Source organism: Lepidochelys olivacea (genome assembly GCF_965140295.1).
Source record: "Lepidochelys olivacea isolate rLepOli2 genome assembly, chromosome: 1".
In the NCBI taxonomy this organism is placed as follows: Eukaryota; Metazoa; Chordata; order Testudines; family Cheloniidae; genus Lepidochelys; species Lepidochelys olivacea.
This window is the reverse complement of record NC_140411.1, coordinates 10,071,645-10,097,694: the sequence shown is the minus strand read 5'-3', so window position 1 is coordinate 10,097,694 and position 26,050 is coordinate 10,071,645. Positions and strand designations below refer to the sequence as shown.

Below are 26,050 nucleotides of genomic sequence, written 5' to 3'. Positions count from 1 at the left end.
ACAGGGCTGAGAGGCATTATTTTGTACCAGCCAAGGGAGTGGAGTTGCAGTTTACACAACCAGCACCCAACTCGTCAGTGGTACAAGCAGTCACTGAGAGATCTAGGCTATAGCATCCCAAGGCAACACCCACTGACAAGGGTGCTAAATGCCTTTGCCACCTGGGGAGGAAAGTATTTTCTTCTACCAGCCTTAACTTTCGAATTGCTGACTACCAGGCCTTGCTGGCGAAGTATGATTTCACCAGTGACACCAAAGTCCTGGCCTTTAAGGACAAGCTTCTTCAGTAGGACAGGGATCAATTCCAAGCCCTCGTTGATGAGGTCCGACTGGTAGGTAAAACATCTCTTTGGGCTGCAGTGGATGCTGCTGACACTGCTTCTAGAGGGGTAACTACAGCAGTTGTCATGAGGCGCAATCTTAGCTCCACTCCTCAGGGTTCCCCCGGGAGGTACAAAATAGCACTGAGCACCTGCCCTTTGACGAGGCCCAGGTATCTGGCTTCCTCCACGTCAACAGCCACAGCTCAGCCCCACTCATCACCTAGGGTTTTTTCTTTTGATGGGACATTCCAGAATCACATTCCTCTGTTGATGCCAACCTTTGCTACTCCCAAAACTTTTGGTGGCTGCTTCACCCACTTTGCTCACAATTGAAGGGCAATAACAATGGACAGGTGGGTGTTAAAAATCATTCACTCTGGCTACGTGATCAAGCTTATGTCACCTCCCCATCACAAACCCCCTTCCCAGCCCCTTTTCAGGGACCACTCTCATGAGGAGATCCTCTGTCAGGAGGTGGACTCTCCCCTTCAACAAGGGGCTATAGAGCATGCGTCACCTCAACATCAAGGGAAAGGGTTCTACTCCCCGTATTTCTTCGCTTCCAAGAAAAATGGAGGATGGAGACCAATTCTCGATCTATGCCAACTGAGTGTCTTTATTTTAAAATAAAAATTCTGCATGACCGCATTGGCATTAATAATCACCTCTCTGCAAGGCATGTGTTTCACAGCTCTCGGCCTGAAAGATGCTTGCTTTGATGTGGACATTCACCCACCCGCAGCCAGTTCCTCAGATTCCTGGTAGGACAAGAGCCCTACCAATCCACAGTGCTCCCATTCAGACTAACTACAGCAGCTGGGGTCTTCACAAAGGTCTTCTCAGTGGGGGCAGCCCGGATGAGATGAAACAACTACAACTACACCATTTTTTCATATCTAGATAACTAGCTCCTGCGGGCAGATGCAGCAAGGAGTTCCAGTTGGCAACCCTATTCCCACTTCTTCTGCTGCCTTCCTTGGGAATCAGTGTCAACACAGGAAAGTCCACTTCGACTCCCACAAGGACCATAGACTTTATAGGAGTGACCCTAGATTCGACTACAGCAAGGCCCTACTTCCTTATGGCAGGATTCCAAGCTATGAACAACCTGACCTTGAACCACCGTCAAGGTCTGCCTGTACCTGCTGGGCCACGTGGCCTCCTGTACTTACATAACACCATTTGCCAGGCTCCACGTCCATTGCCTACAGGCCTGGCTTTGGTCTGTTACTCACCAGACAAAGACAACGTGAATACCAGGGTAACAGTTCCCTCCAAGGTCACGGCTTCCAGGTTGTTCCACCAAACAAGAGAACAAGTATGTGTGGGTGTCCCTTTCCTTACACCCACACCTAATGCAACTATTATCATGGACGCATCTCTGATAGGTTACGGAGCCCACATGGCAATCACACCGCACAGGGCACACAAACTCCTTGGGAGCCCAGGATGCATATCAGCCTACTAGAGCTGAGAACAGTCTGTCTAGCCAGCAGTGTATTAACTTAAGTACTGGGTCAGGCCAGTGGTCTATCTAGCCCAGTACTCTGTCTTCCAACAGTGGCCAGTGCCAGGTGCTTCAGACGGAATGAACAGAACAGGGCAATTATTGAGTGATCCATCCCCTGTCGTCCAGTCCCAGCTCCTGGCAGTCAGAGATTTGGGAATACCCAGAGCATGGGTTTGCATCCCTGACCATCTTGGCTAACAGCCATTGATGGACCTATCCTCCATGAACTGATGTAATTCTTTTTTGAACCCAGTTATACTTTTGGCCTTCACAACATCCCCTGGCAATGAGGTCCACAGGTTGAGCGTGCATTGTGTGAAGAAATACTTCATTTTGTTTGTTTTAAACTTGCTGTCTGTTAATTTCATTGGGTGACTCCTGGTCCTTGTGTTATGCGAAGGGGTAAATAACTGTTCCCTGTTCATTTTCTTCACATCATTCATGGTTTTATAGACCTCTGTCATATCTTTTCCAAGCTGAATAGACACAACAGAACCAATTAGCCCTGGAATCCGTGGGAATTCCTTTTATTTTAGGCTACCTACATACTCTCAAGATGTGAGGCCTTTCCATTAGCTTGCTGTGGGTCCATGTTGCAGCAGTCAGTGCCTTCCATTCTCCACTTGAGGGCTGTACTGTTTATACTCATCCAACAGCAACCAGATTCCTGAAGGGCCTCATGAGAACTTTCCCACCTGGGTGAAACCAACACCGCAATGGGATCCTAATCTCGATCTTTCAGTACTTACTAGACCTCCCTTTGAACCGCTAGCCTCCTGCTCCATGTCGTACCTCTCTATGAAGATCACCTTCCTAGTCACCATTGCAGCAGCCAAAAGAGTGAGTGAACTGAGAGCACTTATGGAAGACCCAACATATATTACATTTCATAAGGAGTTAGGTATCCCTTCGTGTCCACCCAAAATTCATCTCCAAGGTAATCACATGAATCAACCCGATCACTTATTCCTTCCAAAACATCATGGTTCCCATGAGGAGAGAAGACATCACTCTCTCAATGTCCAGTGGGCTTTGGAAAATGCCTAGACTATTTGTTGCTTTAGTGGAGCGAACAAAAGGATAAGCATTATCTTCACAGAGACTCTAAGTGGCTCTGTGACTGCATTATTCTTTGTTATCAACTGGCACTTCTTCCTCCCCCACAGGAGATCAGGGTCCACTCCACTGGAGCACAAGCAACTTCTACAGCATCTCTTTGAGAGGTGCTTATGCTGGACATTTGTAGGGCGGCTACCTGAAGTTCTGTCCCTACTTCAGGAAACTTTGCGCATTAGTCCAGACCTCTTCTGTGAAGACAGCCGTGGGGACTTCAGTATTACAGGCATCTATGCCACCTGCATTCTTGCACCCACTCCTGTTTGACTACTGCATACCAATCACCTACATCTGGAATACCCATTGGGGCCAGCACTTGAAGAAGAAATGGAGGTTACTTAAGTGTAACTGGAGGTTCTTCAAGATGTGTGGTCCTTATCTGTATTCCGCTACCCGCCCTCTGCTGCAGATCATGACTGGATTTACAGTAAAAAGAGGAACTGTGTGACGTTGGTTTGCACTACTCCTTATACCCTCAGTTTGGAGCATGAGGAGAACAACTGTGCAAATGCAGACAAACAGACGCTACTTGCTCGAAATCTCCAATCTCAGGCGCGTGGTGCGCATGCACACCCATGTGTGGAATACAGATAGAGCCCATGCGTCATAAAGACTCTCCATTTACGGGTAATACTGAGGGCATAGGAGACAAAAGCTGGACCTGGGGGAGGGAAAGGAGTAGATTAGGTAAAGGAGCATAGTGAAACGGAGACTGAAGGAAGAGAGACAGTGACTGGGAGGGTGGAGACTGAGACTGGCTAGGCAAGGAGGCTGGGACTGGGAGCTGCCGTGGGGGACGCTGGAACTGGTTGGGCAAGGGGACTGGGAGCTGGGGCGAGACTGGGACTTTAAACCTATGAAGGAAATGGTGGGAGATTTGGGCACTAGTTGGTTGGGCAGGGAATATTGGGATTGGCAGAAGAGCTGTTGGAGGAAGAAAAGGAGACGGACTGTATGGACCAGGAGACTGGGGCTTAGCACGGTGCGTTGGGGGGTGTTCAGACAAGGAGCTAGGGTGTTGGGGGGAGAACTGGGACTTGCTGGGGAAAGAGACTTAGACAAGGAGCTGGGGCGGACTGGGAGCCAGTGGGAGGGAATGGAACAGACACATCAGACAAAATGCTGGGAGAGAAGAACTGGGATAGGCTGGGCAAGGATACTCATAGACTTTTAAGGCCAGAAGGGACCATTGTAGTACCTCCCAACTTTGTGTCGCCTGCAAATTTTATTAGCACCTTCCCACTTCTTGTGCCAAGGTCATGAATGAAAATGTTAAATAAGATTGGTCCCAAGACCAATCCCTGAGGAGCTCCACTAGTGACTTCCCTCCAGACTGACAGTTCACCTTTCAGTATGACCCATTATAGTCTCCCCTTTAGCCATTTCCTTATCCACCTTTCAGTTCTCATACTGATCCCCATCTTCTCCAATTGAACTAATAATTTCCCATGTGGAGCTGTATCAAATGTCTTACTAACACCCAGGTAGATTAGATTTACTGCTTTTCCTTTGTCTACAAAATCAGTTATCTTCTCAAAGAGATCAGGTTGGTCTGGCATGATCTACTTTTTGCAAAACTATGTTGTATTTTATCCTAATTACTGTTTACCTATATTTCCTTAACTAATTTCTCTTTCAAAATTTGTTCCAAGAGACCTTGCATACAATCGAGGTCAAACTAATGGGCCTGTAGTTTCCTGGACCCTTATTTTCCCCTTTGTTAAAAATAGGTACTGTATTAGCAATTCTCCAGTCATAAGGTATGACCCCTGAGTTTATGGATTCCTTTAAAATCCTTGGTATTGGGCTAGCAATGCCATGTGCCAGTTCCTTTAATATTCTTGGATGGAGATTATCTGGGCCCCGCCCCCAAGTGGGTCCCATTAAGCTGTTTGAGTTTGACTTAGATCTCAGATGCGGTAATTGCTACTTCTGTAAGCTCATTTCCATTAGCCACTACACCTAAGCTCGTCGTTACCCTTATTAAAAACTCAGGCAAAGTAGTCGTTTAGGGGTTGGGCCATGCCTAGATCTTTAATCTCCAGCCCATCCTCAGTGTTTAGCAGTCCCACTTCTTCTTTCCTTGTTTCATTTTTATTTATATAAAACCTTTTTTCATTTTATTTATATAAAACCTTTTACTGTTGGTTTTAATGTCCTTTGCAAGATCCAACCTGCTTAGCTTTTGGTTTTTCTCACCTTTCCCCTACACTCTCTGACCTCCAAGGGATAGCTTTCCTTGCTGTTTCTTCCCATCTTTCATTCCTTGTAAGCTTTGGGCTTTCTCTTTTTCACCTGTTTGAGAAGCTTGCTCATCCAATTTGATCTGCAACCCTTCCCTATGAATCTTTCCCCTTGCTTAGGATGCAGGCTTTGAGATAGGTTCTGCAACTTTGACTTAAAGTAATTCCAAGCTTCCTCCACATTCCGATCCTTGACTTGAGTTTTTCAGTCCAGTCCACTTCCCTAACTAATTCCCTTAATTTTTTTAGGTTTGCCTTTTTGCAGTCAAGGACCCTAGTTGCAAACCTACTTTTGTTTATCCTTCCATTTAATTTAAACTGAATTAGCTGTCCTCTACAGCTAGTTCTGTGAGGCCCTTGCTACTTACCAATATTAAACCTAAAATGGCATCACCTCTTGTAGGTTCAGAGGCTATTTGGTGAAGAAATCTGTCAGCTATCACATCCAGGAATATCTGGGCCCTACCATTGTTCATAACACTTGTCCCCCAATCTGTGTCTGGGAAATTAAAGTCTCCCATAATCACACAACTCCCAGTAGTATTTATTTCATTAAAAATATTAAAGAGGTCTCTATCCATATCCAAATTGGATCATGGGGGTCTGTAGCAGACCCCAAGCACTATCCCAGGAGAGCCTTTGTTACCTTTCTTCCCCAAAGTGATTTTGACCCAAATAGCTTGTTTTATCCATTCCATCACTTCTAATTTCTTTACAATCTACCTCCTCATTAATATTCGATGATATTCCACCACCTTTACCTTTATTTCTGTCTTTCCAGAACAGCACATACCCTTCAATAGCTGTGCGACAGACATCACTACTATTCCACCATGTTTCTGTTAAATATCTGGTTTCACTCCTTGCACCAACAGTTCTAGTTCCTCAATTTTGTTACCCAGGCTCCTTGCATTGGTGTCCAGACATCTTAGTTGTTTTTGCTCAGCTTCATCCAGATGCCTCACCCGATTAGGTACGGTCATTCTACTGCCGATATCACCTACCTGACTGTTAGTTCCAATACCAGTGATGCTATCTTTCCTCTTGATGTCCATTCTCCTACCCTCTGTTGTTCCTTAATCTATTGCTGTAACCTCTCTTACTTGATTTTCCTACCACTCAATGTTAGATTCAGGCTTGGAGATTACATGAGCATCTCCCAACCATCTCCCCTGAAATCTTGTTTCCTGGGATCAAAATGGAAATGTCACCTTACTTCAAGAAACTGCTTCACGTTCCCTTTACATGCCATCTAACTGAAGGGGAGGAGGGTTTGTGTGTCTGTCAAGATTAGAGAAACGATTATGTAACCCTGTAAAATATTTTCATGAGCAGACATCCTTCAGTATCCTGGAGGTGACTTGGAAACATTGCCGCCTGCTGACTTACATTTATAAAGCCACTTTTATCTGGAGGGATGCCAAAGGCACTATTCAAAATTATAGATAGACGGTTTACATCATCCACTCAAATGCAGCCACCTCTGGGGTGAAATAAGGCTGTTCTTGCACCAGCAGCACTGCGCAAGTTTTTAGAAGTGGATGTAAAACCCTGAGTAACTTCTCTAGTCGGGGAATGTTCTGTGGACAGACTGATTGCACCTGTTTGGCGTTGGGCAAGAGTATTAGTGCTAACCTCCATGCTCTGAGTGCAGTTGGATCTTTTATGGTCTTTCATAGTCAGCATCAGTTTCACGTCTGAGGTGAAACAGACTCCAGCACAGCAGTGCTCCCAAAATTGGGATGTTGGTTTAGTCCTGACCCAGGTAAAAGGGCATCACCAACTGAGTCACCAGCGCCACTTCCTGTGCCATCTGGCTCTCTTTAGAGGTGTCTCATCCATCTAAGTAGTGAGCAAGACCTTAGCTTGTGAGAGCCAATGAGTCCAAGATGCCAAACATTCTCCCTGAGGAAGGCAAGCCTAAGCAGTATCTTTCTGGTCCCATTCCGTATCACGTCACCACAACTCATGCAGCTACCAGAACGCCAACCTTTCCTGTCCCTTGTAACTAAATGAACTGTAGCTCCTACACTTTGACCTTTGGCTCAGAAATTAAACATTTCCTGCTTATTGTGTGGAGCAAATTTAGGAAAACTGATTACATTATCAAAGGCAAAGAGTGCTTCTCCTGCATTATTTGCAGAATAAAATACTGCTAATTAGTCTGGTAGCAAAGACAGAACTGTGTAATGAGATTGTCCATTAGTTTAGTACAGCATTTTGGCCTCATTGCTGGGAGCTTACAGTGAGATAAAGTCAAATGAAGGTGTAATCTTTCAACCTTTGCCTTTGATAAAATGCACATTCAGAAGATGGATCAACTCTAGAGCAATTTTGACAGGGTGTTATTTTATTTTTAAATGCTCCTTGCTCTCATCCCTCATCGTAACGTATTAGTTCTACCGACTCTCTCCTTGATGGGAGCTGCGAACACACATGCATCAGGCTGCTGTAGCGGCAAATACAAAATGCATGAAACAACATTAAAAAAATGAACAATGGAGTGCCAATACATAATGCATGTGCATAGACTTTATTTAAGACAAAGTATATCAACCAATAAAGTTAATTGTTTTTGTCTGCATACCGTTCTCTAAACTAATGTATTTTATTTTTTAGGAGTGGGGAGAAATAAGTCCACTCCGTTAGAAGTTGCATTAATTCTTTAGTTGACATGTTTTATTAAAAAGAATAAATTCAGTTGCATTTTTAAAAAGAGAAAGAGAGAGGGAGATAGCGAAACTGCCTCTTTTTAAAACCGATTTGCATATTTTGTGTATAAATATTTTTTCATAAAAACTTCCAAATCAGGGGGATACACGCCACACGCACTGCACAAAATATATTGCAGACATTTATATGGATGGCAGGAAGGGAGACAGAGGCCTGAAAATTTCCAGGCACCCAGTGATTGATGGCAGACGAGGCTTCCCCTGACGCTTTATTGAGTTTCCGATGATTATCTCTTGCTGAGACATTTTTTACAGATGACGGCCGAGCTGTCACAATGGACCATGGGGGAAAAAACCCAACAATAATAACACTTTAATCTTTTTACTGCACTGCTCCCTAGTATCTCAGATTCATCTTCCCTGACGCACGCAGTTCATTATCTTGCCCCTCCCTGGATAGGAAATGAAGAAAAATAAATAAATATACATACACACCATGTATGCTTATAGAAAATGCCCGCAGAAGGAAGGGAGCATCACGTTAATTGCTCTCTTTGCAGGTGCTGGGTTTTATTAGCAGAGATGCTGGGCTGGAATGGGCTTGGTTGTTACTTACAGGATTGTATGTAGGTTTTATTGCAACTTTTAGGTGGTTTTGGACTCAAGCAGTAGTTATGGGAAGGTAATATAGGCACGGTGCATTGCAGATGGTTCACGTTCTGTGTCTGTTATTACTGTCACCAGTTGTTCTGTGCTCGGAGCTGTACAAGATCTTCACTGCAAAGTCCTTGCCTGTAGGAGCTTACAGTCAAAGGGCCTGTTCTGCCATTGGCTATGCACACGTATTCCTGCTGAAGTCAGTAAGAGTTAAGCACACACATCCAAGAGCGGAAAGTAGCCTGCCGTGTTGGAGATGTTCACTCAATGACAGCATGTACAAGGCCCTTCCTGTCACTTACGCCTAATGGTGGGGCTGTAACACACACACACCCCCTCCGCCCCGGGACTCTGTGCTTCGAAATAACTCCAGCTAGGTTAGGGCAAGCCAGGAGAAAGGCTGCTGGATCCACACTTCTGAGGATTGACTGCCTGGGGGAGAGGAGAGTATAACAAAAGGGTGACTGATCTTTATTTTCTGGCCTCAGTCATATGACATGGGTCAGGGTTATAAAAGGTACATGGCAGGGGTCACATGTCACATGGCAGGGGTCAGGGTTCAGTGACTCCAGTGGCTGGTATTATAGCGTCCCTTTCTTTGAAAATCAAAGGCAAGTAAAACACAATATCAACCAAAACCAACAACCACCGAGTAAAACAGCCAGTCAAGAGAACAGCAAATGGTGATGTCTAGGGTGGGGGCCAAGGCAGAAGCCTGAATCCTCTAACAGATGAGAGGATTGCGCTGCGTGTTATTGGATGTTGGTCAGTCAATGCTATCTCTAAATCTTCTGGCTTTCTGATCACATGGCCCCATTTTGATCTCGGAACAGTTTCTTCAGTGGGCTGCCTGGCCTCTAAGGTGGAGCCTTATGCGGCTCCTGGTGTCCTCCTTTGCCTGTGATGGGGCGGTGCAGGCTGTTTCTGTCAGCCCTGAGCACTCTCAGGGTATGTCTGTGCCATGGTGAGACACCTGCGGTGCTGTACCTCTGCTGCAGGGCCAGAGCTGTCGTAGGGAGGGAGCCTGAACCGTACGGCCTCGTGTCAGAAGCCTGTCGTGAGGTCTGAGACCTGAACCAAAGCAGTGGTCAAGCTTTGCTGATATAATAGCAAAGCGAGCAGACGTCAGGCTCTGCCTGTTCTCGCCAGGTTCTGTGAGCTTGCAAGCAGGCAGAGTCTGGCTTCTGCTAGCTTTGCTTCTTTGCTGTATATCAACAAAGCTTAACCACTACTTTGGTTCAGGCCTCACACCAGACGTCTGATACAAGGCTGTACGTTTCAGGCTGTCTTCCTACCACAGGAGCGCAGACACTTCCTACATCAACAGAAGGGGTGTTTCCATCAGGGTCGCTAATCCATCTCTCCGAGAGGTGGTAACTAGGATGATGGAAGAATTATTCCATCAGCCTAGCCACATTTACACTGGGAATTAAGTTGCGGACAGAGAGATTGCAGCCTCTAGGCTGGGAAGAGACTGGTGAATGTTGGGGACATGGCTGGCCTGCGGGAACCCTGTTGGGGAGGTCAAGCATGAGATTCTGTTGCTTGGGAGATTTGTGCCAAACCTTGGACTAATCAAATAGCATTAAAATAAATCTTTGTTGTTCACTGGACTGACTGCTGTTAATGCACTTTAAACTTTTTGTTATTTGTTATTTGTATGGCGGTAACACCGAGAAATCCAGCCACCAATCAGGCTATCATTGCATTAGACAGCTTACGGACATGGAACATAAAGGCAGTCCCTTCCCTTTACCGTCTAAGTAAAAGACAAGAGATAACAGGTGAATACAAACAGACCAGTCAGACTGGGAAAGGCCACTCTCCCCAGTTAAAGATAGCAACTCTATACAGGCCCTGGAAAATGGGCCTTGTGAAGTAGATCATATGCAGTGCAAACTGGGCATACAGTGGTTGTCTCACTGGGACTTCTGCCCACCGAGGGATGGAGTGAAACCTTCATGTGCCTTATGATGGAAGAAAAGGTTTCCAAAGGCAAAGATGATTGGTTTATCATTATTTCATAATGCCCGGAAGTCTATTTCCAAAAAACACTCAGAATGCAGGTCCCCATCCAGGAGAGTATGTGCTAAGGGATGGGTTTGGGATCAGTTTGGCAGGGGGTGAGGATATAACATATCCCAGGGAAGGGACGTGGGGTGGCACATCGAGTTCCAGGAATGAGAATAGAGTTGCTCAGATTATGCAGCCCTGCTGACATACTGATGTGCTGCACTGAACTCCCCAGTAAGGACTTGGAGCCGCTCTCTGTGTTACTGTAGAGTGGTCTGAGGTCGTCTCGATTTAGTTGTGCGGATGAATCAGCATTGTCAGTTGCAGTAGTTTATCTAAGAGTTTGTTGAAATTGTTTGTATTTACTTCCTCGCTTTATTACTTTAAAATACCATATTGCTCAAGGCAAGTGTGGGACTGGTGGCTGTGGCTGGAGCCAGGCATGGAACAGGTGTGGTGCATTTTTCCCCTGTATACAGCTCTGGTAACGAATCTGAATCCTGATCTGTAGCTACTCCTAATATTTCAGGATTACCCACCTGAATACAGAGTACCTATCAAACCTGCGTTGGAACATCCTGTACCAACTTTGTTTTGGACTGAGAGTGCATGTTTTAGAGGGGCTGCCTCTACAGGCTGTTCATACATTCATTCGCCTCTGTGGAGCTCAGTGGGAGAAGAAAATGATAGCTAATTGATTTTAGAAACCACCGGAAATAATGTTTCTGTTTGTAAGAGGATAACAGTTTTATGGTCAGATTCCATGGGATTTACCAGTGCTAGAAACAAGTGCATTACACCACTGGAAAAAGGGATTCCAGGCATCCTTCAGGGGTCATGAAATAGTATTTTTCTGTTGCGGTAGCACTAGGAGCCCCACTCATGGCCCTGGATCTCATTGTGCTAGGTTCTGTACAATCCCAGAACAAAAGGACAGTCCCTGCCTCAAGGAGTTTACAGTCTAAGTATATGACAAAGAATAAGTGGTGGATACAGAGGACAAGGGAGCACAAGACAACAGTGAGAGAATATATATATATGTATTAAAAAAACCTTAAGCTGAATATTGTGCTTCCTGGACCTCAGGCCAGGATAATTATTTACCTTTGAGGGGAGAAGGTATTTCTGGTAGGTTGGTTGGTTTTTGTTTTTTTCTGGTAGCTGTTTGAAGCTTCTGAGAGGTGTGGACTATTTGAGGCAGCCCCAACAGAGCTGGATTAGTGGGCAGATGGCAGGTAGGCAAAGAAAGCTGCATGGTAAGTGCAGTGTACTATTACTGTGGGGAGTGTGTGCGTCCAGTATGCAGATGCACACAGAACACGTGGTGATGTAGTTGTGCCCAGAGGCTTGTCCTAACCCTGATTTGCCGATGGAGATGGACTATAAAGCAGAAGTCTCCATATTGCTCACTTGTATTTAAAAGTAATTTCAGTCAAATGAAAAAGAGGCATTTGAAGTTGCAGGGTTGGGTGGGAGGGAGGGGTCTGTGAGAAGAAAGGTTCTCGCTTCCACTCTGGTATCCCCACTGCTGCCAGCGAAGGTGAAGATAATGGACCGCTAGTAGCACCTCTGAGACCTCTTTCAGTTGGCAGAGAAGGGGCCCAGGCTTCCAGCAAACTCGCCCTCCTCCTTGTTACAGCTGTGAGGGCATGGAGTGAGACTGCTAGAAACCTCCCTCCCCAACCGCCGTGGCTCCTGCCCACTGGGGTGGGGATAACGGCCGACCAGCAGCCTCCCCTGAGGCGCTGGGCAGTTTCCAGAGAAGATAAGCAGGCCTTCAGCACCTTCCTCACCTCCAAATGCTGAATGATGGCTGCCTCGTAAACCTGGTTGGATGGAGAGTGGGGCAGCCCTTTCTTCCCATTGTCCCTCTTCTGAAGGGGTTGTTGTGGGGGGTGGGACTGGTAACCAGGGGCCTCCACTCCTCATCCTTTGGGAATTATACCTGGGGGCATAAACTGCTTATTTTGACAATTTTCATTGTTTCACCCTGTGAAAAGCCAGGTGCATTTTTAATCCAACCAGATCTTTACTTTGCCCCACTTTATTGAGCTGCATGTTCACTCGTCTCCTTCTGCAGTTCTGGTAACCCGGGAGGATGATTTCAACAACCGTCTGAACAACCGAGCCAGTTTCAAGGGATGCACGGCTCTTCATTACGCTGTGCTCGCTGACGACTACGTGACTGTCAAGTTGCTGCTAGACGGAGGTAAGGTCTAGGGCTTGTAAGGGTTCCTAGGTCAGGATCACAGCTGTGGACTGTGACCTCGCTCCTTATTGATTTACAGTATGAATTATGATTTACTGCTATGTTGGATTTATTTATCCGCTCATCCTGATGTTCCCTTTTGCATCTCTGGGCCTGTCTTTCATACCACTTCCGATGCCTGGAATAGCCTCCCTCTTCCTATACATTGTGTCCTCTCTTTTCTCCTGTAAATTGGCACTAAAAGACAGAACAAAAATCAATGGCTGAAAGCCGAACCCAGACAAATTCAAATTAGAAATAAGGCACAAATGTTTAACAGTGAGGGCGATTAACCATGGGAACAAACTACCAAGGGAAGGGAAGGACTGGATTGCCCATCTCTTGATGTCTTCAAGTCGAGACTGGATGCCTTTCTGAAAGATAGCATTTTAGCCAAACGCAAGTTATTGGACTCAATGCAGGGATAAATAGGAAAGATTCTCTGCCCTGGGTTATACAGGAGGTCAGATTAGATGATCTCATGATCCCTTCTGGCCTTGAAATCTATGAATCTCTCCTGACAACTCGTTATTTTCCAGCTTGCTCTCCACAGCACATCTTTGCTCAGCTGCTGCCAAAGCCCTGGCTGTGCCTGTCCATGTAATGTAGATTACAAGACAACTCAAGGAGAGCAACTCCTTAATAAAAGATGAGAGAGGAGGAAGATTGCTCCCTCTGATATGTTCCCCCCCCCCTTCCCTTTTTGGTAACTCTCTTCCCCCCCGTCCCGCACCCTGCCTTGTCATGGCTTATTTGTACTGCGGTCACACCTAGAGGCTTCAGCTGCATTGTGGGTCTCTTTGTGCTGGGTGCTGTAAATATCTATATTAAGTTACAGTCTATGCAGACAAGACAGGCAGAGCGAATACCATTATTCCCTTTTACAGGGGGAGAACTCAGGGCCAAGGTCACATAGAGGGTCTCTGTGAGCTCCAAAAGCGGCATCCTGATCTCTGAGTTCCAGTCCAGTGCAGAAAGCACAAGACCATCCTTCCTTGCTAATGTGCAGTATTTAGCTCATGCACTAGGGGCATGGACCATGCTTTATTATATTTTGTGTCATGTACCAGACGCACCTATGGTGCTAGATCAATATTTTAATAAAAAATAACATACCCTACCTTTATTTATTTCCACTACTTTTAAAAATTCCCATCTAGTAGGGTAGACTGATGCTACCATGACACCAGTTCTATGTCTTTCCCCTTTTCCGTCCTAATTATATTTATTGGGGCTTTTTTCCCCCTGTATAATTCATAAACATTGCTACAATTATTTAACTTTTCTATTGTGGTAGTGTCTACAACGGGGGGTGGGGCATTGTGCAAGGTGCAGCACAAACATATGGGGTGCAGGTGGAAAATTAAGAAAGATGGAGGAATGTGGCATCAGAGAAGGCTAAAAGCACTAAGAGGAGCTGGAAGAAAACTGATAGACCCTTGATATCACATTGAGTAATGTACTCTACCATTGACAAGGCAGAGAAGGAAAATACTAAGGCCGAGATCTTGGCCCTACTGAATGGCAAAGCTCTCATTGATTTAAGTAAGTTAGAATTTCACTCAGCCCACAGCTTATCCGGAGCCAGACTGTTGAGCATGAGAGAAGCACTGACAGGGAGCCACCAAAAGAAAAGCTGGTGCAAATAATCGTATCTAGTGTCTCCCGAGTGAGGAATCTGGGCTGAGACCTCAGTAGGCCAGATAAAGGAAACGGAAGGGTATGTGCTGCCTTCCAGGTGCCATGATAAGTGATGCCACAACCAGGGCACCAGACATCCCAGAGAATGCTGAGAATTACTACTGATTGGGAAATCTAAAAAGTCTCCATAAGTACAGTGTAACAGGCTGCAGTGCTTGCGGGAAACCATAAAGAGTACAAGGAAACAGAAACAGTTAATGTAGCTTTACCCAGGGCTTCTCAAAGGTATGGTCAATGGATTTTGAGATACGAATTATAATATGGTAGAGTGGGGAGTTGTTGTGATTATTTTATTACATTATTTGTATTACTGTAGCACCCAGGAGCCCCAGTCGTACTTGGTACTGTGCAAACTCAAAACTAAAAGTTCCTGCTCCAAAGAGCTTGCAGTTCTGAGATTCATAGATTCCAAGGCCAGAAGGGACCATTGTGATGATCCACACTGGCCTCCTGTATAGCACAGGCCAGAGAATTTCCCCCAAATAATTCCCAGAGCAGATCTTTTAGAAAGACATCACATCTTGATTTAAAAATTGTCAGTGATGGAGAATCAACAGTGATCCTTGGTAAGTTGTTTAACACGCTCTAAGTATAAGACAAGAGACAACAAATGGAGACAGACAGACAGACAAATGGGTAAGTACTGGAAAATGATGAGACGCTGTTGGTCAACAGGGTGGGAAGTGGTCTCAGTACACCAGCACCCTGGCCATTGTCAAGTTTTTTGTAGGTATCACAGCAAAGGAGAGTTTTGAGGAGGGATTTGAAGGAGGATAATGACATAGCTTTGCAGATGTTTGTGGGGAACTCCTCCCAAGATTGTGAGGCAACAAGAGAGAGAGCAGGAAGGTGCTTGTTTGCCCACTTGTTAAATCTTCAATGAATGAGAGGTGATAGATAGGGTGGGGTTTGGCGTTGAAGGTCCTTGGAAGTGAATATAAACAGTTTATGTTTGATGCATTGAAGAAGGAAAAGCCATTAGAGGGGTAGGGAGCCCGAAGAAGAGAAGGGTGATGTGGTATAAGTGACAGGCTAGAACAATGATCTTTTTAGCAGCGTTCTGAATGGATACAAGCAGGGCAAGATTGCTTTTGTCAGGGCCAGAGAGAAAGATGTTGCAGTAATTGAGACAGAAGGTGATGAGAGACTGGATGAGAGTTTTAGCTGAATGGATGGATAGGAAAAGCTGTATCTTAAGGTTTGTCTACACTGGTGGCGGCGTGTATGGTACAGACACTGCACACACAGCTATCACAGGTATAGACAGCGAGGCACGGCTTACGCGAGTGAAGTGCCCGACACTCCTGACCCCCCAGGGTATATCCCCTACACAGGCTCTCCACACACCCAAGCAGTGCCTCCCACATCTACACTGCTGTTTTCAGTAGTGTAGTGTCGTGCTGCTCCCTGCTACCGCAGCCTTTCACTGCGGCATGTGGCTGCACACCTCGGTGACCAGTGTGAACGCAACCTGACTTTCACTGCGGCATGTAGCTACACGTATAAAGCCTGTAGTCTACACGCTGCTGTAAGTGTAGACATAGCTTTGGATAAATTATTCAGAAAGAAAAGGAGTACTTGTGGCACCTTAGAGACTAACCAATTTATTTGAGCATGAGCTTTCGTGAGCTACAGCTCACTTCATCGGATGCATACCGTGGAAACTGCAGCAGACTTTATATACACACAGAGAATACTGTGGAAACTGCAGCAGACTTTATATACACACAGAGAATACTGTGGAAACTGCAGCAGACTTTATATACACATGATGTTCTCTGTGTGTATATAAAGTCTGCTGCAGTTTCCACGGTATGCATCCGATGAAGTGAGCTGTAGCTCACGAAAGCTCATGCTCAAATAAATTGGTTAGTCTCTAAGGTGCCACAAGTCCTCCTTTTCTTTTTGCGAATACAGACTAACACGGCTGTTACTCTGAAACCTGTCATTATTCAGAAAGAATCTGCAAGATTTAGACATAGCCTGGAGGTGAGGACCTAGAGAGAGGTGCACGTTGAAGATGGTGCCCAGGTTACAGGCCTGAGTGACAGGGAGGATGGTGGTGTTCATAGTAACTGAGACGGGAGGTGACCGGGTGATCTTGGGGTGGGAGGAGATTAGGAGTTCTGTTTTAGGTTTGTTTAGTTTGAGTTGGCAACTAGACATCCACGAGGAGCTGTCAGAGAGACAGAGTCAGGCCAAGATTTTAGTTAGGTGCCTAATTTCCATGTGTGCTTTTGAAAATCTCCCCCAACATGTGCAAGGTGCTGGAATGGCCATGGAGGAGTTAGAATTCTGCAGCATGAGCTCAGATATATTTGTACCTGCAAAGCGCAGTTGTAAGTATGTGTGTAAGTGGAAGGGAGTTCAGTCTTTGAGAATTTAGGCCATAGTGTATCATATATTTTCAAATATCTCTCAATCTTATCTATATATCTGGCCACTGTTATGACACTATATGAGTGCTGTTATCAAATCCAGTTCCAGGCCAAAGAGGAGTTGAGTTTTTTGTTTTGTTCTAAATCTCTTCCTGCTGGACATTTGTTTTGGAGCTGATGAGATCTCTGTGAATGAACTCCTCCGAATTCAGGTCTTATCACAGACTTCTGCTGATGTGAGATTGGCTCAGCACTGAAGGATTCACTCTGATCTTAGAGAAAATCCCTTAATACACTGGGGGGTTGTTTCACTTTTTTATTTTTTACACAATATCTTAAAGTAATTACACTGAGTCAGAGTAAAAGATCTAAATTTAATCTGCCAGAGCACTGGAATTCAAAGGCCCCATTGACATTCTGCCCTTTTTAATATGACCCATTGGAATCTTTCCAAATACAAATTCAAGTCAGGATGTGCTAAGAATGTGTTTCCAAAAGAAGGCTCTGATCCTGCAAAGATGGGAGCACGTGCCTAAATTTATAGTCCCTCTGAAGTCCCATAGTGGGAGTACTCCAGTGTGTGAAGCTGAGGCACACACATGTCTTTGCAGGACCTGGGGCTAGATTTACAGTGCACCTCAGAACTACCCGTCTTTACCAATCCAGGTACAATATCCATTTACCCGCCCTTTGCCATCCTGATTATGAGAAAAACTATGGTATAATACCAGTTAAAATAAAAATTATGCCTCCCATGGCAAGCAGAATTCTGCCAGACCGATATTGTTATAAAGTCTCTCCAAACTCTTTCCTTTCAGCTTTTTGTGCCTTGACATTAGATTTCTCATTGTATTGGTTCATGATTAGTATGGGACATGAGGTTTTCATTCCATTGACTCCACGTTCCCCCTCCTCCTCGGTGCATTAACAAAGCAGTGGTTTGGACATTCTTGTTAGTGTTATCTGAGATGAATACATAGCTGTGAGTCTGAAGGTCTCAGAAGTAGGGATCGAACACCTTTAAAAGTGTGCTTGCCGCAGGCCCTTTGTGAGGATAATTTCCCCATGTGGTCTGCCTTTGACATCTGAAAGAGGGATGTTTCCTGTTTGCTGACATGGAACAGACTCCCTTCACTCCCTCCTTTATACTTCCCTACACCTGCCTTTTTACTGAGTGTCCATTTACTCTCTCCTCCACTTCCTCCACTTGCTGTCCTGCCCTCGGGGCCAGAGCCATTAACCGCCAAGGCTTCTCTCCCTTCTCTGTGCTTAAACAACTACCCCTTCTTCAGGGCTTTTTATGGGGAGCTTCCATGTGCTTGGCTACAGGCAACCTCCCCCTCACCCCCACCTCTTTGGCCTTTTGTGGCCTATTCACTGGCTCACTTGACCCTTCCGGGACCTATCCCCTTGTGGTCAGCATGTATGCGTGCCCAGCAGACCGCGAGACTAACTCACTGCTCTGTTGTACTTTTGGGCAGTTGTTGGTGACATTTCACAGTCTCCTGACCCAAGCTGACATAAACAGTGCTTATCTGAAGGAAGGGGTGGGAGCCGCCGAGCTACACCGTGCACTGGTCACCTTTCAGCTCACTCAATGCAGGATTGAGTCGGCGGGGGTTAGTTGGTTGGAAAGAAGGCCGGGCCTGTAACTAGTAGCATATGTAGGTCACTGGGTTTTAGGGGTGATTTAATAAATTTATATTTTGTTATTATACTAAGGCCATATTCAAAAGTCTTATGTAGGTTTTTAGGTCATCCGTAGTATCACAAACTTTGCCCTCTTTTAGCACCTTCCATTTCAAAGCGTGTTACAAACCTGCTCAAGCCTCACAGCCTGCCCCTGAGGTAGGTAAGTGTTCCCTTTTTTACAGAGGGAGCAACTGAGCTGCAGAAAGCTTGAGTGACTTGCCCAAGTGCACGCAATGAGTCGGTGGCAGTGCTGGGAATAAGAACTCAGATCTTGTGACTCCCAGCACAATGCCTTATCCACAGTGCCGCATTTGTTTATGCTTTGAGGTTCCTTGCTGTAAACTCTAAACCTTTGCCTGTATTATTATTTGTATCGTGCCATAGGTGGACATGAGGTTTGCAATTCATAAGAAGATGGGGGGGTCCTTGCCCCAGTAATATCACGCTTTTCTTCAGACAAGCACAGTACAGCTGATGAAAGCTAATAACAGAGGCTATGATAGGAAATATGGGTTATTTTGTTTAATTTTTTACTCTTTGGTATTCTGATTTTTTTTTCTTTAATTTAAGCTCCATTTGACAAATATAGAGCAGGGGGTTTATGACAAAAGAATAAATACAAGTCCAAGATTCAGGCACAAGGTGTGACTGTACCTTGTGAGTCATGTTATTGAGCTGATGTGTGGTGAGGTCTTCAATTAAAAGCTATGTGCTAAAAGATGGGGGAATGAATAGGAGCAGGCTGTATGCTGGAAGAGATCAATTTGGAGAGGCGATTTTGAAGGAGGCTAGAGAGGGCGCTCATACTACAGTGATGAGAGTCAGGTAAGTACCTCGATAGATTGAGAGCTGTATTTTCACGTCAGAGTGCCGAGGTTTTGCATGGCTAATTTGAATTCCCAGGAGAGTGAGCAGGGTAGGGTTTCGTTGATTGTAATCCCAGAGGAAGTGCTCCTTTTTTAAAAATGTGGTGAGAAAATCTGGGTCCTTGAGGTGCCGTTTCCTCCCCTCCTTTTTACTGTGGGTTCTAGAGAAGATCTCCGCCTCATTTTCCTTGTAAAACAGAAACACACATCCCAGCCTGGCCTCTCTTCAGTCTCTTGTTGTCTTAACCATCATCAAAGTGTAGCCGTCTAGGAGCGTGGCACAAGGATACAGGGCTGCACGTAGAACGCTCAGCCTGTTCTTCAGCCTGTGCGTGAGGACGTAGAACAAATGAGATTTGCGGGATCAAATGCTATCTTGATTTCTACCTGCGCAGCTCCACCGGCATCAGTCTGGTTCTACTCCTGAGTGACTTCGCTTCTCTGTGCTTCAAATTAGCCAGCTGTGCAATGGGTATAATAATACCTGCCTAGCAGAGATGCTGGGGCTTATCTAATCAGCTTGTGTGCAAAGAGCTTTGAGCTACTTAGCTGAAAGATGCTGAAGAAATTCAGTGTGTTATTTATTACCCATTCCCTGTTTTGATCCAATTTGAATATGTCATTCAAGATTAAAAGCGACCTTCTGTGTGAGTAGCCAGCTTCCTAAAAGGCCTTTTCTGAATCCTCTTCTATGGCATCTTTCATGACCTTTCTGCTGCCCGTTATAACAGCTGTGTTAGGCCATTGCCCTGAGGGCTGGCGTGGGGTCACCATGCTGCAAAGCATGCTCTTTTAGCTACTATTTTCTCTTCACAGGCTTTTAATTGTGAGGAATTTTGCTGGCTGTGATACGCTTATAGTAATTTAAAACAGAACTGGACAAAGCAGGGGAGACTATATTGCAAGGACGATCCTGCACTGGCCTGAAGGGATGGATTAGTTGGGACCTAATGGGTCTGCTCTGTCTCTAAATCCTTTGTTTCTGTGCTTGAACACACTAAATGCAAAATAACAAAACACATGCCAACCGGCCACCCCACCCCCCACACACTATATGTGAGAATGTAAATGCACAGAAGTCAAGAAATCCAGAAGCTAAGGTTCCCACAACAAAGTTAGCTCAGCTGCATGGCACATATGACATCTGTAATAGATTGGATTATGCTTCAGGTTGCTAAATGTATGTTTTTATTTAATAAATATATGCACTTTGGCTGCATTGTTTACAACTTTTGTGTGTCTAAGTGCATCACTCTAACAGTGCACTAAAATAGGTGGGAGTTTGTATTTAATGTCTTTGTTTAAAAATAACAAGTGTCCCCTCTGCCCCAGACTGATCACCTTCCAGCTGCTAACCCCCCTCACTCTCCATTCCCATCCGAGTGACAAACTTCCAGCTGCCAGACCCAGACCATCTCCTCCCTGTGTCTATCGACTGCTCCTATGAAATTCTCCCTAAACCTTCCTAACTCATTGACAAACTTATTACCCCTTTCCTAGCTTTAAAAACCCACTTGCCCCTGCTTCTTCCTGTGGCCAAGTGCCGTAATATATGCCACTGTGCAGTCTCTTTAGAGTCTAGGAAGTATGGCAACAGACCATCCTGGCTTAACCAGGAGATCTTCAATGATCTAAAAATCAAAAAAAGGGCCTACAAAAAGTGGGAACTGGGTCAAATTACAAAGGATGACTATAAAAAACACAAGTATATAGTGATAAAATTAGAAAGACCAAGACACAAAACGAGATTCAACTAGCTAGAGACAGGGTAACAAGAAAACATTCTACAAATACATTAGGAACAAGAGGAAGACAAAGGACAGGGTCGGACCATTACTCAATGAGGAGGAAAAACAATAACAGAAAATGTAGAAATGGCAGAAGTGCTAAATGACGTTTTCATTTCGGTTTTTACCCAAGGTTAGTAGCGATTGGACGTCTAACATAATGAATGCCAGTGAAAATGAGATAGGATCAGAGGCTAAAATAGGGAAAGAACAAGTTAAAAAATTACTTACACAAGTTAGATGTCTTCAAGTCACCAGGGCCTGATGAAATACATCCCAGAATACTCAAGGTGCTGGCTAAGGAGATATCTGAGCCACTAGCAGTTATCTTTGAAAAGTCATGGAAGACGGGAGAGATTCCAGAGGACTGGAAAAGGGAAAATACAGTGCCCATCAGGAAATAACGACAATCTGGGTAATTACAGACCAGTCAGTTTAACTTCAGTATCCGGAAACATATTGGAGCAAATAATTAAGCAATCAATTTGCAAACACCTAGAAGATAATAAGGTAAGTAATAGTCACCATGGATTTGTCAAGAACAAATCATGCCAAACCAACCTGATAGTTTTCTTTGGCAGGGTAACAGGTCTTGTGGATAGGCAGGAAGCAGCAGACGTGGTCTCTCTTGACTTTAGTAAGGCTTTTGATAGCATCTTGCATGACCTTCTCATGAACAAACGAGGGAAATACAACCTAGATGGAGCTACTACAGGGTGACCAGATAGAAAGTGTGAAAAATCGGGATGGGGGTGGGGGATAATAGGCACGTATATAAGAAAAAGCCCCCAATATCAGGACTGTCTCTATAAAATCGGGACATCTGCCACCCTAAGCTACTATAAGGTGGGTGCATAACTGTTTGGAAAACCATTCCCAGAGAGTAGTTATCAGTGGTTCACAGTCAAGCTGGAAGGGCATAACATGTGGGGTCCCCAAGGGGTCATTTCTGGGCCTGGTTCTGTTCAATATCTTGATCAATGATTTAGATAATGGCATAGAGAGTACACTTACAAAGTTTGCGGACAATACCAAGCTGGGAGGGGTTGTAAGTGCTTTGGAGGATAGGATTAACATTCAAAACAATCTAGACAAACTGGAGAAATGGTCTGAAGTAAATAGGATGAAATTCAATAAGGACTAATGCAAAGTACTCCCCTTAGGAAGGAACAATCAGTTGCACACGTACAAAATGGGAAATGACTGCCCAGGAAAGAGTACTGCAGAAGGGGATCTGGGGGTCATAGTGGATCTCAAGCTAAATATGAGTCAACAGTGTAACGCTGTTGCAAAAAAAGCAAACATCATTCTGGGATGTATTTGCAGGTCTGTTGAAAGCAAGACATGAGAAGTATTTCTTCCTCTCTGCTCCGCGCTGATTAGGCCTCAACTGAAGTATTGTGTCCAGTTCTGGGCACCACATTTCAGGAAAGATGTGGACAAATTAGAGAAAGTCCAGAGAAGAGCAACAAAAATGATTAAAGATATAGAAAACATGACCAATGAGGGGAGATGGAAAGCACTGGATTTGTTTAGTCTGGAGAAGAGAAGACTGAGAGTATGTTCTTATGACATAACAGTTTTCAAGTACATAAAAGATTGTTACAAGGAGGAGGGAGAAAAATTGTTCTCCTTAACCCCTGAGGATAGGACAAGAAGTAATGGGCTTAAATTGTATCAAGGGAGGTTTAGGTTGGACATTAGGAAAAACTTCCTAACTGTCAGGGTGGTTAAGTACTGGAATAAGTTGCCCAGGGAGGTTGAGGAATCTCCATCATTGGAGGTTTTTAAGAGCAGGTTAGACAGACACCTTTCAGGGATGGTCTAGATAATACTTAGACCTGCCACGAGTGCAGGGGACTGGACTAGAAGTTCCTTCCAGTCGTACGATTCTGTGATTCCCACACAGAAGATATTTGACAGTAAATGGCAATTTACACCAGTTCTCTGAATTCTATTCACAATAATTAACATCCGCCATGGCATTTATGTGGATTCTGTGGGCCATTTATCTCCTGTTCAGAATCACTGATGTGTGCATGCTACTGAATCTGATCCCTGGCACTAGTCCCCATTTCAGACCAGTGTTATAATCAGTTAGGCTGGGATTTAAAATCACTGAGGCACAGAGAAGCCGAACAACTGGCCCCAGGCCAATACGTGACGTCACTGGCAGAGATGGGAATAGGACCCAGGTTTCCCAATTCAGTCCCTTTCTGTAACCAGAGTGTTGCTCTCACCACACTCCCTGTGACATGTTACCTCTTTGAATGACAGATGGCAGTAATGGTCACACTCATGCAGATTTGGTGCTCGATTCCCCTCACGCCATGCTTAAGCTGTAACCATCCCAATACACACACATCTGTAATTCAAAATATATAGGAAAGGGCATTTATAGCGGCACAAGAACCTAGACCACAGAACTCTGTATGCAGTAATTTAGCTCAGGACATTTGTTAGTAGTACTTGGCATTTACTTGTTTGGTACATTATAATTACTAATATTGGATATAGAATAAATGATAGGTAAGTGAATTACAGGGCTACAGTTAAATGGTCTGGTTCTTTTGACATCACAAATCCAGAATGGCTTGTGGTATTATGAGAAAAATTCGAGGATATAATTATAGTAGTTTTCCTACATCTGAAGTCTGCTTAATATGAAGATTCCTAGACCAGAAGGGACTGCTGTGGTCATCTAGTCTGACCTCCTATATAACACAGGCCAGAGAACATCCCCAAAATAATTCTCTTGAACTACAGCAGTTCAAGCAGTGGATGTATTGTTTCTTGACTTTAGCAAAGCTTTTGACACGGTCTCCCATAGTATTCTTGTCAGCAAGTTAAGGAAGTATGGGCTGGATGAATGCACTATAAGGTGGGTAGAAAGCTGGCTAGATTGTCGGGCTCAACGGGTAGTGATCAATGGCTCCATGTCTAGTTGGCAGCCGGTATCAAGTGGAGTGCCCCAAGGGTCGGTCCTGGGGCCGGTTTTATTCAATATCTTCATAAATGATCTGGAGGATGGTGTGGATTGCACTCTCAGCAAATTTGCGGATGATACTAAACTGGGAGGAGTGGTAGATACGCTGGAGGGGAGGGATAGGATACAGAAGGACCTAGACCAATTGGAAGATTGGGCCAAAAGGAATCTGATGAGGTTCAATAAGGATAAGTGCAGGGTCCTGCACTTAGGACGGAAGAACCCAATGCACAGCTACAGACTAGGGACCGAATGGCTAGGCAGCAGTTCTGCGGAAAAGGACCTAGGGGTGACAGTGGACGAGAAGCTGGATATGAGTCAGCAGTGTGCCCTTGTTGCCAAGAAGGCCAATGGCATTTTGGGATGTATAAGTAGGGGCATAGCGAGCAGATCGAGGGACGTGATCATTCCCCTCTATTCGACATTGGTGAGGCCTCATCTGGAGTACTGTGTCCAGTTTTGGGCCCCACACTTCAAGAAGGATGTGGATAAATTGGAGAGAGTCCAGCGAAGGGCAACAAAAATGATTAGGGGACTGGAACACATGAGTTATGAGGAGAGGCTGAGGGAGCTGGGATTGTTTAGCCTGCAGAAGAGAAGAATGAGGGGGGATTTGATAGCTGCTTTCAACTACCTGAAAGGGGGTTCCAAAGAGGATGGCTCTAGACTGTTCTCAATGGTAGCAGATGACAGAACGAGGAGTAATGGTCTCAAGTTGCAGTGGGGGAGGTTTAGATTGGATATTAGGAAAAACTTTTTCACTAAGAGGGTGGTGAAACACTGGAATGCGTTACCTAGGGAGGTGGTAGAATCTCCTTCCTTAGAGGTTTTTAAGGTCAGGCTTGACAAAGCCCTGGCTGGGATGATTTAACTGGGAATTGGTCCTGCTTCGAGCAGGGGGTTGGACTAGATGACCTTCTGGGGTCCCTTCCAACCCTGATATTCTATGATTCTATGATACAGCATATCTTTTAAGAAAAACAACTGATCTTTATTTAAAAATTTCTAGCATGGAGAATCCACCACAACCCTTGGTAAGTTGGACCTAATGATTAATTACCCTTACTGTTAAAAATTGGTGTTTTATTTCCATTCTGAATTTGTCTAGCTTCAACTTCCAGCCATTGGATCATGTTCTGCCTTTGATTGATTGAAGAGCCCATTATCAGATATTTGTGCCCCATGTATGTACTTATAAACTGTGATCAAATCATCTTAACCTTGTGTTTGACCAAGAATTTTTCCAAGAGTTGTATCCTAGATGGGGGCACTGTTCAGGCAATAGCTGACAGCAGTGAACTGTTGCTGGAGGGGACAAGCACATCCTCGGAAATGCAGTTGTCTCGCAGGGGTACTGATCAACATACAGCCACAAGATTCAGAGCCTAGTATTCTGTTGTAAATCAGCAGGGCTATTGTAATCAGTGGAGTTACACCAGAATAAGAAAGAGCCAAACTAGGCCCATTGTTTTAAAATATTTTAAGTGGGGAGTTAAGAGACGGGAGAGCCACAGAAATTCAAGTTGGTAGGTGGTTTGTTTCAAGAACTCCCACACCAGCTCCAGAAACTATTTGTGGGATTTCTTTGTAGCTGCTATGGCAACTTTTTCCACCTCTCCTCTTAACACAGCCACAGGAGAAGAGAGTTGATGTTTGTGTGTACAATAACAGCAAACGGACGGCGAGCTGCCTATGGTCCAGGTTAGCTTCTTCCATGGCTTTCATTTTAGAAATGCCTGCCACGAATGGGTATGTGTCTGTGATCTCCTAAAGAGAGCCAGAGGTGATTGGGCCTTGTCTTCGGCTCACCCATAGTCTTTAACTTGACCTCCTAATTCATGTGAAAACTACAAGCTGC

General features: G+C 44.8%; 1 protein-coding gene across 2 annotated transcripts in view; it reads left to right on the top strand.

Moving 5' to 3' along the window:
- CLPB (ClpB family mitochondrial disaggregase) overlaps positions 1-26,050 on the top strand; it is a 141,796-nt gene that overhangs the window by 36,799 nt on the left and 78,947 nt on the right. For both annotated transcript variants that reach the window (XM_084617292.1, XM_084617291.1), the window contains exon 5: positions 12,615-12,743. In XM_084617292.1, coding sequence (XP_084473418.1) covers positions 12,615-12,743 — 129 coding nt within the window. The remainder of the gene's footprint in view (positions 1-12,614; positions 12,744-26,050) is intronic.